This window comes from Symphodus melops (genome assembly GCF_947650265.1).
Source record: "Symphodus melops genome assembly, chromosome: 17".
NCBI lineage: Eukaryota > Metazoa > Chordata > Actinopteri > Labriformes > Labridae > Symphodus > Symphodus melops.
The window spans coordinates 13118397-13132724 of record NC_136707.1 but is presented as its reverse complement, the minus strand read 5'-3'; the positions used below and the strand labels follow the sequence as shown (position 1 = coordinate 13132724).

The 14328-nt window shown below is 39.4% G+C and overlaps 1 protein-coding gene across 1 annotated transcript; it reads right to left on the bottom strand.

Moving 5' to 3' along the window:
* Nucleotides 1–1085: 1085 nt before the first annotated feature.
* LOC306838537 (sodium- and chloride-dependent GABA transporter 2-like) lies at nt 1086–11222 on the bottom strand. The gene is made up of 14 exons (XM_079366746.1): nt 10955–11222; nt 9268–9402; nt 7734–7871; nt 7038–7149; nt 6792–6924; nt 6275–6409; nt 5991–6094; nt 4328–4452; nt 4143–4255; nt 3636–3773; nt 3422–3524; nt 2931–3031; nt 1436–1606; nt 1086–1293 (listed from the first exon to the last, which is right to left on the bottom strand). Exons 1-14 carry the CDS (start codon nt 11082–11084, stop codon nt 1186–1188), a joined length of 1746 nt encoding a protein of 581 aa, XP_079222872.1. The 5' UTR covers nt 11085–11222; the 3' UTR covers nt 1086–1185.
* Between the last annotated feature and the right edge of the window lie 3106 nt (nt 11223–14328).

Below are 14328 nucleotides of genomic sequence, written 5' to 3'. Positions count from 1 at the left end.
AGGAAGGATATTAGGTATTAGTTTACATGATGGCATGTCCATACAGGTGAGTTTTAGATGCTTCTTCAAAATGTCCAAAGATTTTGCAGATCTAAAGGTTTGTGGGCATCGATTCCTAAGAGTGTGGGCTAAAACTGCGAAAGAATTATCACCTTTTGTTTTGATATTGGAAAGAAGGCCAAGATTACATGATCTAAGGGGTTGAAAGTTTGAAATATTATTTCAAGATCTGACTGGGAGAGCATTTGGATTTTGAGGTATTTTGTAATTGTAGGAAACATGACTGTACAGGCTTAGTGGCGTTGGTGTCCAAGGTTCTTAGCGGTTGGTTTTATTTTATGTTTGATTTTAGAGGGCCTTTTAACTGTGCCATCGGGATAGCAATGATAGGATACATTATGAAAGTGGTTGAAAATGTTACTTAGTGGCAGCATAGATAAAGAAGGCTTTCAATCAAAGGTCATGACCCATCCACACAAAAAAATAGTGAGAAGCCTCAAGACATCTTTATTTGGCTAGCCATGTAGTTGAGTTCTGCGAAGTAATTTGTGATATCACTGGGCAAATTAGTCAACCTCTGGAAAATTCTCTTTTCCGTAAAGTGTTGAGATACCAAATAATGTGTCTATACATTTTCTCATGATAATGATGATATTTACAGTTTTAGTGTATTCACTTTTGTCAAATCATAATGATTCGCAACTGGTGTTCTTCACTTCCTGTCCCCTTTGTGACTTCTTATCTCTTGACAGCTCATGACTGCAAACAAGTTATTGGCTTTAAACCAATAAGAAATGGCAACTTACTGCAACAACATTTTTACTTTGTGTTTTTACCAGGTAATGTGAAAATAAATATTAGCCTTTCAGTTGCAAACAAAAGCGTACTGGACGCTATTTGTGAGGGTTTGTTTGCACATATCCTTCACTGTGACTCAATTGAAGAGCTGTTTGTTTCCTAACCAGAGGGCCTGGTTTTTGGTCCCCTTCTACTGCAGAAAAATGTCAAATTGCATTGTGCTAGACACAATTGTAAACCCCAAATTAGTACCTCCAATATACCATCTGTGTAAAATAGCTCAGCCATTTCATTTTGTCATTATTCATTTATACCCCAAGATATGTAAAGATAAGAGCCACAGTTTCCCTTAACATAACATGCTAAGACAACCTCGACCTTCCAGGCTTATAATTGGTCTAGGACAGGCGCCATCATATGCACACCCAGTAGATGTTCTTTGTTTGTGTTGGGACCAACAGGATCTCTAACAGGATACCACAGGACCATCAGACGCTGTCGAGGACAACAAAAACCCAATAGGAAAAACAGACTCATAATCAAATGAATATCATTTATATTTCAGTTATGAGATGTTTTTTAAAAGTAAAGCCCTGGTATAATTATACATAGATACATGGTTTGGTAGTGCTATTACCTGTCTGAGGGTGCCCTGGGTGAGGCAGATCTTGTAGATAGCCCAGATTGGTACTGCAATCACAGAGGACAGAGCCATGAGCCAGCCCAGATAGTAGGCCCAATCTGGGTATGCATGGCCCCCAGCGGATGTCAGTGGCTGATAGTCCAGGAAGGAGAGGACAAAGCAAACCTTGAAACAAAAGGTAGAAAAAGTAGAACCTCTGTAAAAAGTAAAAACAGACTATACCAAAACATGTAATGCCTCAGATTAATAAATATGAACCTTCTGATGTAGCTTTATACATTCTTTCTTCACCTTTGTTAGAACAGGATTTCTTGTGTATACAAGTCAATTAAACATTATTATACCTCTGTTGTCATGTATGAAGTTCCTATGTAAACCATTTAAGTTATACTAGTGAAGTATCTAATAATATGCAACTTAAAAAAAAAATAAAAAAAAATAAAATGGTGTTTGACCATAAATATCCCGACAACTAATTGAGCTTAGTTTAGTTTAGACAGAAAGACTGGTGTTCTTTCTCTCATTCATTCACCTCCTCATTCATTCTCAAAAAACTCCCCTGAATACCTCCCCTCACACTCTGGTAAACCTCAACCGTTCTCAACCAATCACCCTGCTGTCGTTAATTGCTAAAAACAGTATCTCTCTTCCACAGCCATCATCTTGCTTCAGTGTAAACGCTTCAACCCTCCTTTGCCCTAGCCACCTCCATCCAGCTCAGCAGCTTCCAGATTCAGGCTGAAACCCACTTCTCATCACAGTCTCCATTCCTCTTCACCAACACCAATGTCTAGACTCTGGGGGGGTATCCTATCCTGAGTCGACCTCATTACCCCTCCGAGTACATGGAGTCGTCACGATGGAGTCTAGCCCCCCGAAAGACTTGCACATTTCATATTTAAAAAATAATGTTTCCATTTTCAATTAAGTCTTTCCTGATTGAACTGACTTCAGTGGAGATTTCCTGAGAGGGAGAGCTCGTCAAGCAGCGAACACTGGTCTTGAAAAATAAAGTCAATGCAGAAGTACAAAATCCTGCAGTCCGTCAAGTGTCAGCTTGAGGCTGGCTCCAGGAACACCGGAAGTCACATTCACATGATTGGCAAAAAACCTGTTTTTCCAGTTTACAGTGTGGTACAAAAAACGTCTGCCGATGAGCCTCAGCAGCCACCTGCCGTTAAGCCGACATCGCCCAGGCTTCGTCTGTTAATATTTGCAGTCTCTAGTTAATGAGTGTAAAACATTCAACGTTTACCATTTTGGCCCATTTGATAACTTTAAAGTCACTTTAACTGAAATAGACGCTTTTTGGGTTGTATCCACTTGGGTTTAATGTACTTGTTTTAAACTGTCTTATTATAAGCAAATTCAAGGTAAATACAGCCAAGAAAAAACCCATCTTACTGTTTTATGATTGCTCAAATTAATCTTCACTGCTTTAATTCAAAGACTCAGTCTACAGCCTTTTAGCCTATGACTTATTACTCACCATGCAGGTTAGAGGGGTGAAGTAACGCCAACTCAGGCTAAAAAGAATGGATGGTCTCTGCCCCGTCATTTCTTTAATTGCATCACACAACTGTTCAGCCCCTGTATGTTAATGACAATTGATCAGTAAACCTTATAAGAGAAGGACCTCCTGGTTGAATGCTGCCTTCACCTGCTTCTCGACACATCATACTTCCTAGTTGTGCCGTTTTTTTGATAACATACATAAATTCAAGTGCTTTGATTGGACAAAAAGCAAGAAACAAGCAAGTAAAGATTTTTCAGGAAGCCGACGTCCACCCCCTGATTTTTTTTACAATATGAGCACATTATAATTTAGAAGTTGACTGGTGCTTAGTGAAGCAACTGTCAAATAAGAAAACAATGATTAAGAGACAGTTTTGAAATTCCCTGGTTCTTCTGGATGAAGATATCTGGAAAGAACTAGTATTCCTTGTAATTAACAGAATAACATTTTTTCACATTACTTACCAAAGGCCCAGCCAACAACCACAGACTGGACGAAAGACACAAATAATATACATGCTCCATTTGCTGCATAGTAGTCAATTAGTTCGAACAGATACACTCCCCCCTGGAAAACACAGTACAGACACAAATACCATATTATGTCACTTACTAAATACTACTCTAATGTTAGATGAAAGCTTGTAAACGTAAGGGTACACAGGCCTGTGTGGTATACCTGAGTGGTGAGAGAGATCTGTATTAGAAAGCCAGCAATACAGACGAATACGAGGAAGATTTCTCTGCGCCACGGTTTGCGCATTTGTTCTGGGAACATGTCAACCACTGACGAAATCATAGTTTCCAAACCTGCAAACTTACACATGCAAACAGACAGAAAGGAGAATCTCTTTGTTACAACAAATATGCAGATTAAAGACACTGGCTTAACTGTCACTCCATGTTTCTGGTATGATTTGTACTGTAAAATGTACTGTGGGGACCTAAAGTATTGCTGAAGTGTATATTTCTTATGTCAAATGGCTGGGTGATATGATACATGAACCTATCTGCATGTGGTGAATAACAAATAACATGACTGCATTTGAAGCTCTTAAAAAGCCAAGCGATCAGAGTGCAGGAAAACAAAGCCATACAAATTTAAGAACCTCCTCAGCACAAATGTACAGTATGTATTATATAGATTTGCTTGACGCTGTCATTATGATGAGTGATTACTTCTTACCAGTGTGTCCAGTCCCAGAAGTATGAGCATAACGAAGAAACATGCTGCCCACAGCTGAGGCAGGGGCATCATTGCTACAGCCTGAGGGTAAGCAATGAATGCCAGCCCAGGACCTGGCAGGACAGAAGTTGTTTTATGATTCTGTCTTTGCCAGCATTAAGGTTTTATTTGCCTTTGAATCATACCTGATTCAACCAACATGTTGATTGGAACTTCCTGTTGGTGTGCCATGTACCCCAGAGCTGAAAAGACTGCAAAACCAGCAACAAAGCTGGTGATGCTGTTGAGCATGCACAACCACAGAGTGTCCCTGCATACACACAAACATAGCTGTAAGTAGCTGGAGGACACACCAGCACCCAGCCCAGAAACACAGAGCTAAGGTGCCGCTTTGCTCCACATTCAGACACAAAAAAAAACAAACTGCATAGAGCAGGATCATTTTATGGGTGTATACTTGAATATTATTAGCGCTAGATGCTGTGGATTAGACCTTGAACAAAAGCACATTGGGGTAACAAATGGTGCTCAATCTTTGGAGCTATTAGAGGCTGAATGAGCCCCATTTCCAGTAAGCGGTCTGGGCAGTTTGGTCGGGTACCGTTTTTGGCGTTTCCACTTCCAAAAGTTGGGAATGGTACGAAAAATAAAACCCATTTCTAACAAGCAGTCCAGTCTGGATCAGTACAGCTTTGTATGGTTTGGTTCGGTAAAGCCTGATCCTGTTTGCATTTACCCAGCCAACTGTGTCGTATTTGGTAGGCACACTTTAAGCAGGATGTTGACAGCCTCGTCAGCTACGTATTAGCGTCAAATGAAGGCAGCTAATCGCTAACAGCTACCCCGCTAATAAATTCAACAAAAGGAGAAAAACGCAACACGTAAAAAAAAAACAAAGATGGAAGACATCCAGCAATTCATCTGCTTTGTCATTGGCATGTGGCTCTTTGTTACAAAATGCAATGCAGCTTTGTTTCAGAGAAGGCTGTGTGCCGCCAGGAGAAATGCAGACGAAAAAACAATCAATTGTGAATTCAAACATGACGGGGTTGTGCTTACCACTGCAGTGTTAAGCTGACTGCAGTGTCTAGCTCCACCTTTTAGGGTTGGATTGATACACTTGGAACCCCAACAGAAGGGTACCAAAAGGTACGGGTCGGTAATGTGGGGATCTTACCCAGCTTTAGTGTATGGAAACGCCCCAAAAATGGTGCCGTACCGTCATGAACTGAACTGAACCGCTTGTTGGAAACAGGGCTTAAGGGATCCTTACTCTGCTACTTTTTTGGTACCCTTCTGTTAGCATGCCGATCCGGACTTAAATGGTATCTTTATTCACTGTGTAGCATTCTTCTTTGTTGAACTTAAATTAAATAAGGGCCACACTGTATTGGGCTGCTATCCTGTCACACTATTTCACAGCTACACTCCACTTATCAAATACAGCTATTTATATACTATAATATAGGCTGTAGGTTGGTTGTGGAAACGCATCCTAGATCAGAATGTACTGTGCCAAACTGAACCAAACTGTACTGAACCAAAGTGGACACCCAAACCTGTTTAAACTAGCTCACTTAGTTTAACTCGTCACAACACACTACACTTGTCTTTTGTTTTTTTTTTATGTCAATGTTCGGGTTTAACACTCTTTGTTATTTTATGCTTTTTATCAGAATCTGATGCTTTTATCCTCTGTAAGGTGACCTTGAGTGGCTTAAAAGGCACCATCAAATAAAATGGATTCTTATTATTAATTATTATTATTATCATTATGCAAAAAATACTTGACATGTCCCACTGGTTTATCAAGACTATCATCACATTGTGGTACAATAGACAGCCCACTTGTAGCAGTTGTTCTTGACTTTGTTGTAGCTGCCAAGTGTGATAATGGTTCCTGATGCAACACCATAGGAGAAAAGGACCTGGGCAGCAGCCTCCATCCAAACCTAATGGCCAAACAAGAAATAAAACTTGTAATCCGTTGTCACTATAACTGGTTGTCTTTACTCATTCCCCTTAGGAATATTTGTTGTTCAACAAAAGAAAAAAAACAAAAAACATTACACTGTCCAAATGCTTCTTCTTAAATGAATTATCAGCTGCATGTTTTGTCAAAGTTGTATCACCTGAAGGTCTGCAAGGCGAGACGGATCTGGATACAGGTAGAAGACCACACCCTGCCAGGCTCCTGGCAGTGTCAAACCCCTGATCAGCAGGACAGCCAGTGTCACGTATGGGAACACAGCCGTGAAATACACCACCTGGAAGGTAAGTTTCGATTTTTGTTTCAAATAGTCTTAAAAAGTATCCTGCAAAAGTAAATATTCTATCTAAAAAAGTCAACTTTAATAACATCCTCTCTGCAGAAATTGGTTTCTGAAGAAGTTGGGCAGATTGGCTGGCCTATAGTGAGTTAAACTGTCAATTAGCAGACATCTTAAACTGAACACTGGCTGGGATTCAACTTGTTGTGCGACGTGAGATGGCTGACAAGGGCCATACAGAAAGAAATAGACGTGCCACTTGAATAGTGGAGCTCAAAGGGTCCCAACTGGGCCACTTTAACCTGAAAAGAGAGGGGTATGAACCTTGTTTGGAGGAAATAGGTTTGGACCCTGAATTTCCACACCCTTATTCACAGACCTTTCCAGTAGAGCGGACACCTTTCCAGATGCAGAAGTAGCAGGCAACCCAGCTAGCCAGGAGACACAGCAGCAGCTCCCAATTTATTGTGCCAACTTCTTCTATTCCACCAGACATGGACAATACTCCTTTCCTTCATCGGTTACACAATAAAGAATTTCAGTTTTAACAAAAACAGAACACAATTTGTAATTGATTTAATGCTGCAATCAAACACAACACATTCGTGTATTATTAATTACTCACTCCCAGAACTCTGAGACTGAAGATTTGGTGATATTTCTAGCTGTCCAGTTATCAGTCAAGTTGCCAACATGTACTTCATTGTCGTTTGCAGAGGTGAGCTCAACACAGAGGTCTATTGATAGGAGGTAATTGATGACATTCATTAAGTTGAAATCTTCCTAAATCAATTTTGCAATCATTTGTGTCATCTGTAAACTTGTCTCCTGGACTCTTCTGAGGTTACCAAAAAATGTCTAAGCAGCTTCTTGCTCTACCCTCTTGAGTAACTGTTTGATGCATTCTACCTCATTCCTCCAGCTGCCCCTAGCACATAATTCTGGTCATTGCCATCAACCAATGTCATCAAAAAAGTTACAAAAGATCTCTGCATTTAATATCAATATCACAATCTAAACTGAGGTTGGATTGTATCTTTTGATAGGCCTTGTTTCAGACTTTAACTTTGCTTCCTGGTTCCACTAGTTGTCACAGCTTTTTTCCACATTTAAACTCGATCAGATTTTCAGGGTGTCCCTACATCCCAGGTTGGAAGAATACTATCTCCTCTAATCAGGCTAAGTCTTGTGTGGGAAGTCCAAAAGTACTGCAACGTCATTGACAATGACAATGTGAGTTAGTGATAAAGTTGCTCTAAGAAGGTGAAAGTTCTGTGTGAGTTCTACATACGCTTTTTTTAATCTCATCACATATACTGACCTGTGTTCCAAGGATTGTTGCAGGTGGTCCAGGGCAGAGGGTCTCGGAAACAGTTTATGAGGTAAAGTAGGGCCCATGCAAGAATAATGATGTAGAATCTGGAATAAAACTGGATCACCATGATTGAATAGCCAGTCCCTGAAGGAAGAAAATATTGAGAAAATACCTTAATTAATTTTGACTCTGACCAATTCGATCCATCTTCCCAAAGCAATGAAAGGCCCATATTGAAGCTTCCTTTTTTTTTTACAGCATACACGTCCCTGTGAAACCAACCTGAAGAACTTTAATAAAAACACATGTCAAGGCCAATGTCACAGTTGCAGGCCTGAGGCCTATACTACGAAGCAGGATTTGAGCTTAGCGAGGGAACTTCAGGGTTAACCCTGGGTTTTCAGTCCTACGAGGGTCAATTACTTTTTATCTGGGTATATCACCACAGTAACTTATGCTGAACACCTATCCTGCTCCGGAGCAGGTTATGTTGGAGATAAGAGATCAAACTTTGAAAATCTCCGCCCACTGACCAATCAGATCTTTTGATCGTGGAGCTCCCGGAGTTGATCTAGAGGGGGGAGGACACTTCATGTGATGGGACAAATATAAGCTGTAGTTTTTACTCGCAGATTTTCCTTTTTTTGTCCTTCCTGCATTTGTTACTGCAGCTGTGTCTCTAGGGAGCCCGTTTGTCTTAATGTATTTATATCGTTAATATAGTTTTTAGTTTTTGTAAATATAAGGTTTGTAGATATGACGATCTGCTGACGGCAGACGCGGTGATGATTGTGATAGGTTAAATGACGCTAACTCCGTTCCTTTTACATGAATGCGCTCTTGGCAACCCTGGGTTGACGGATCAGGTTGATAACCGACATCGTAGGACTGACAATCACGATCTCGTATGTCAGGGTTTGTCAAGCCAGATAACCCAAAGAGACCCTGGACATGTTGAACTCGCTTCGTAGTATAGGACTCAGGGATGTCCACCATTCCCTTGGGCTACAACAGACTACATTCAGTCTCTATAGACAACCTTTTTGCAACTCACCTCAACAAAAGTACTTTTACACTCTCACATATTAACCCTGCTTCATTATGTTTTCTGTTTCCTTGTCTAAAGTCTATGTTGCAATTTGTTCCAACCTGCAATGTGTCACATCCTCATGACAACATTAAATGTAAATACTCCTCTAGCTCAATATATTTACTAACAGATTCAACACAATCTTGCCTATTATGGAGCAAACAGGTTGTGTAAGAAAGCACTTAAAGACTGCCTCGAGCCCATGAAGAGAAAAGTAAAATAAATAGAATTTTAAGCATTCCATTATTGACATTTATGTTGTGTTGACTTATTCAGGACATGTACTTACTTCAAAGAAACGAATTACCTGTATAGAAAACCCTTCTCATTGTTGGTTTAAGTGTGTTCACAACCATATATATATATGAAATACGGAATAGGAAACAAATCTCACAGGGTTTTTTAAAATGTCTTTGTTCAAATTGACTCAATCAGGTAGAATGTGATTACCCTTTGACAGGGGGCAGAGCTTGGTCCAGCAGGTCATAGCACCCTCCTGTGTGTACTGACCAATCGCAGTCTCAAGCAGGAAGAGTGGTATGCCCAACAGCACAGCAAAGATAAAGTAAGGCAACAGGAAAACCCCTGCAAAGAGAGAAAAACAATAATACAACAGAGATTACTGACTCTACTGGGATGAAGACCAAATGAGCTATGTTAAACAGAGAAAAGGAATTGTTTCATCCAAAGCAAGAATGCCTCTGAGTTATTATGAAAATAGAAAATATCCCGATGGGCCCCTACCACAGCCCAAACTAACCACCGAAAATTCATCACACAAATCATCCTTTCAAACTTTAAACATGCTTTGTTTTACACCCTGAAAATAAATGTTTAAAAAAAAAAAAAAGAACTTTGTCATATATTCAACTTTCAGACATTTAAACCATTTCCAGCAGCATTGTTTTACTTTTTAACTTGCTATAATTAATGTTCTAAAGGATTTTACTGTCTAAAAGTGATCTTATTGGTTTGATCTCTGAAAAAGTGCATCAGGCTTTGTCAAACAGCTCAGGCGTGAATGAACCATCACCCAGAACTTCCACCAGGTAAGTTTGCATTGAGCATCCGCTCGGACTGTGCACCCTCCTCCGTCAACACCAACAGGCTAGAGGCAGCACAGCCGGACAGCTGGATAATAATAAAATAGACACGTGACTATGCAAGAGAATACAATGTATGTGTTAAACTGTATAAAAAACTCATAAACACATGGCAATTCACCAGTTACTTTCCATAAAGGACAGATTGCGATTCTTTTAGTTAAACAGTGGCCTAAAAAAGGCCAGGTCAGTCCCATCAGCCGCCTGTTGAAATGCTATTGTTGATTTTTTCATCGTTTATGATGGCAACACCCAATGGTGTGGCTCTACACATGCAATGTTCTTCTTTAAAGAGGAATTCCATTATAATTCTGAATTGTCTCAGTAGTTAAAGTCCATACCCAGAATGGATATGGTTTATCCATTGACCAAAAAGAAGTCTAAATGACACAACAATACAGATTCACCTGAGAAAGGCTACAAAAAAAATCAGAGTCAGACAACAAAGCAATTCTTTCTGCATGGAAAAAAAATCTGTGAACTTCATTTACTCGATTTGATTTTACAAAAGAATTAAATTCATGTCAAACAGGTGCAGTAACTTGCTAAAAGAAATTGTAATCCCTCGTGTGTACATGCTGCTTATTTCATGAAAACAGGATGTTTTGAAAGAAAATGTTTTGCCTTCAGCAAGAGTCTATAGTCGTGCAAACAGCCTTAGGCACTAAACCATGAGGGTCTATAGAATATGTCTTAAAACCTGCATTAACACTTTGTCTGAAAAAATAATCCTGCACTGAGCGGTGTACACTGCAAGTTTTTCTTTTACAACAATTTAAAAACAGTTCAATGATTTTTTGTTGACATAAAATAATGTATTTCTGGCCTATTATTTTGCTGCAGTTTGTATATGATAATGAGCAACTATTATGCTGTATTTAATGAGGGATATTTGCTATTATCATATTTTTATTTTTATTTGCAAAATACAAGGTTAGCTTGTCTTAAACATTTGATGAGCTTTAACTGTTACCTATTCTCATGATGTGCAATCATGCCAAATATTATAGGACACAGGCTGGCCTAAAACTCACCTCCTCCATTCTTGTAGCACAGGTAAGGAAATCTCCACACATTGCCCAGGCCCACTACATTGCCTGCCGCTGCCAGAATATATTCCCTTTTCCTTTTCCATTGCTCCCGTTTGCTCCCTTTGGATTCCATCTGTTTGCTTCCCAGGTTCCTGAACCACTGGGAAGACTGTCAAAAGGTTGTAGAGGGAGTGTCTGCACCTGAGATGATTAAAACACTTGACTACACCTGTGAGTGGGGGGAGGGACGTCTCAGAATAAATTAGGGGCATTAAATGCATGCAATGTGTTACTTTGTTACTTGACTGTCCCATTACTAATGTACATTGCGATAGCCAACATGCACATTAAGGGGCCTACAAAGGCATGAGCCCCTGCTAATGCCTTCCTGAATGATATTAATCGTATAAGGGTTGGATTATTATTTTTAAATAAGTATTAAAAGAAAACTAAGTTTAAAAAGTTTAAAATGATATTGAACTGAGCAACTCCAGTGCTCTGCATTATCTTTTTTCATTGAATGTACTTTTTTGTTGTCTGGTTAAATAAGATATTTTTATGGTTGACAGTGAATTTGCAAGAGATGTTGTCATGCATTACAGTGTCATTGTCCTGCCTTTGGGAGAGCAGCCCATTGAAGGCTTTGTTCAGACTGCTGCCCAAATCAGATTTTACCCCGAATCCGATCAGAATCCGATCTAAGACCTTGCTCACATTACACCTCCAAATCTGATTTTTAACACATCCAGATTGTATGTGGTTTGATTTTTTTGCCAGTCTGAACACAAAAGCCACATGATATCTGATTTTTCCAAATTCGGATTCGGATTCAAACCACATACAGAGGTGGTTTTAAATCCGATTAAAATCTGATTTCTATAGATCTGACTCAGTCTGTCCCATGGGATTGATCTCCCGAGCCCCAATCATGACTGTTGCTTCAGTCTCTCCTGGTTCCTGTTTTTTGGGCTAACTTTGGATTAGTTGTTTTGTCAGTTCAAAGAGTTTTCCTATGTCCAGGTTTGTTCTACGATCAGCTTTGCACTGTTTTCTTTTGCCATCAGCGGCTACGTTTCCCTACCAGCTATCAGAGACATTGTTCGTTTTGGACCTTGGTTACCTGTGTTTGTAGCAACTGATGCTGAGAATTAAAGTGTGTAACTATATAGGCCATGCTGCATAATTTCCTGCCGTGCTGGGTCCATACACTGTCCATTACATATGTATGTCTTTTTTTTTATTTCAGAGACAAGAGTGTCTAAAGCAATTATATGAGTTTTCCACAACTGCAACATAGAAACACTTTATTTGGTTCAATTAGCTCAAATGTCACAATCTCCCTTCTCTGTAAGACCCCCGTCAGAGATTGCTGCATGCATCCTGGTACAATATTGAGGATGATGCACTACAGGGTTACCAGCATAATAAGGATGTTGATGATAGTTCTGACGATGTTTGTATGCTTGCGCTACACCTTTTCAGATCCGTCTTCTGTATCGAATTTGAAGTAGAGGCTGAAGTCCCCCTTTGCAAACAGAATCATTTACATGAATCTGAAAGGACACCATAAACAATCAAAAAAGGTTAACATAAAGCCATATGACCATCCATAATAAGCCTTGCAACATAGGAGCACAAAAAAAAGTCAACTGTCACATTGTCCTACAATGAAGTTCCATCAAGGATTGCACAAAGAGTAATACCTGTCTGATGAGCCCCTCCCCCACCAGACACAGAGATATTAAAACCATTTGACATAAAATGTGTAAGGTATATCCAAATACACTTGATTACTTGTTGGGAAGCCCTGGAGTAAAACAGGTTTTCCCAACAAGATTACTACATTCAACTGTATCCGTTTTGCTGACAGTCTGTACTGTTGAAAGGTTTAAAAAAAAAAGTGAGATTTTGTCTCATATAATCCAGAGATATTTTTTTTTAATAATCTGTACATGCAATCTATCTTTAAAAAGCTTTTACAAACATGGTTCTAATCCTCTGTCATTTTGTGGTACATCCTGAAAGAGCATTTCATGGTCAGTGGATGTTCAACTCTCCTGTAGAGTTGAAGTCCTTAGATCTAGATAGGACCAGCTCATAGTTATGCTGCTATAGGCCTAGACTACCGGGGGAACTGGCACCAGGATCTCTTATCTCTCTCTCCCTCTTTCCCAGCTTTCATATCTTATTACTGCTTGTCATTATCTTTATATTCTAACCTCTCCTTTTTCTGGGAGCTCCTGAGCTCTCTTAGGTTCCTTGGGACTGTTGGTGAGGATGTCCTGCCCAAACAAAGATTGATTGATTGAGATTGATCTGCCATAATGATGGAAAATCAGAGCCCCTCAGAGAAACCAGTGTTTGAATGAACGTGAACATACTGTATATAGAAACGTTGTTCATACAACCCTCTCGGGCTGTGTCCACGGATTTGTAGACACTGCCATCTAGTAGCTGGAGAGTGCTACATGCCATTAAAAGTCCAAGTGGATTAGTTGCACCAAGTTAAAAAGAATACAGGAAATCTGCAGCCCTGCAATAGATCCTTTTATTTTTATTTAAATTTTATTTTGTTCAGAATTTTTTACTTTCAGACGATTTGCAATAGGTTTCAAATGATGGGGCTAAATAATTAAGCCGTTTTCTTTTTACATTTTCAGCATCAGAATCAATTTGGCTCAGCTCATGATGAACAAATGTAAGGCGAACCAATTCTAAGGACACTTTTGGCTATACATACAGTGTACAATGATAAGTGGACTTACTTTACACCCAGAGTGTTTGAATTAATTAAATTCAAAAGACTTCATTTGTTCCAGAGGGGCAGTTCAAGGGCACACAGAGCAGTACATTAACAAGTGCACAGGTTGTAAAAATGTATCTCACGAGACACACTCGACATACACTGCTTATTCAGTATTTCAATCAATCATTTGTAGAGAAAACAGATGGACCAAAACAGGTCTTGTTCGTTGTGACCAGACAGCCTCAACTGACGGAGACTTGTGTGATTGTTCTGAGAGTGCTCAGATGCCTGGTGGCTATTTCATAAACACTGGCAACATATAATTATTCAGTTATTTAACCAGTGTAGGATTATAGTAAGGGAATTTTATCAGATATTTGGCCAATCTGGGAATAAATTCCTTACCAATTGATTTCTTCACAAACGTGTTCATAGAGGTGTCTAACACAAAAACATTTAAATCCATCTCCTGTAAGAAAATCCGTGAGAGTGGCTTAAAGTCAGGGTACCTGGAATAGTACCTTATTGGTGAAAATTTCAAAATTTTAACCTTTGCTTTTGGTAGCTTGTGAGGGGTCAAACTATGGTTTCTTTGGATCCTGAATCCATTGCAAACATTTGTTTTTCAAAA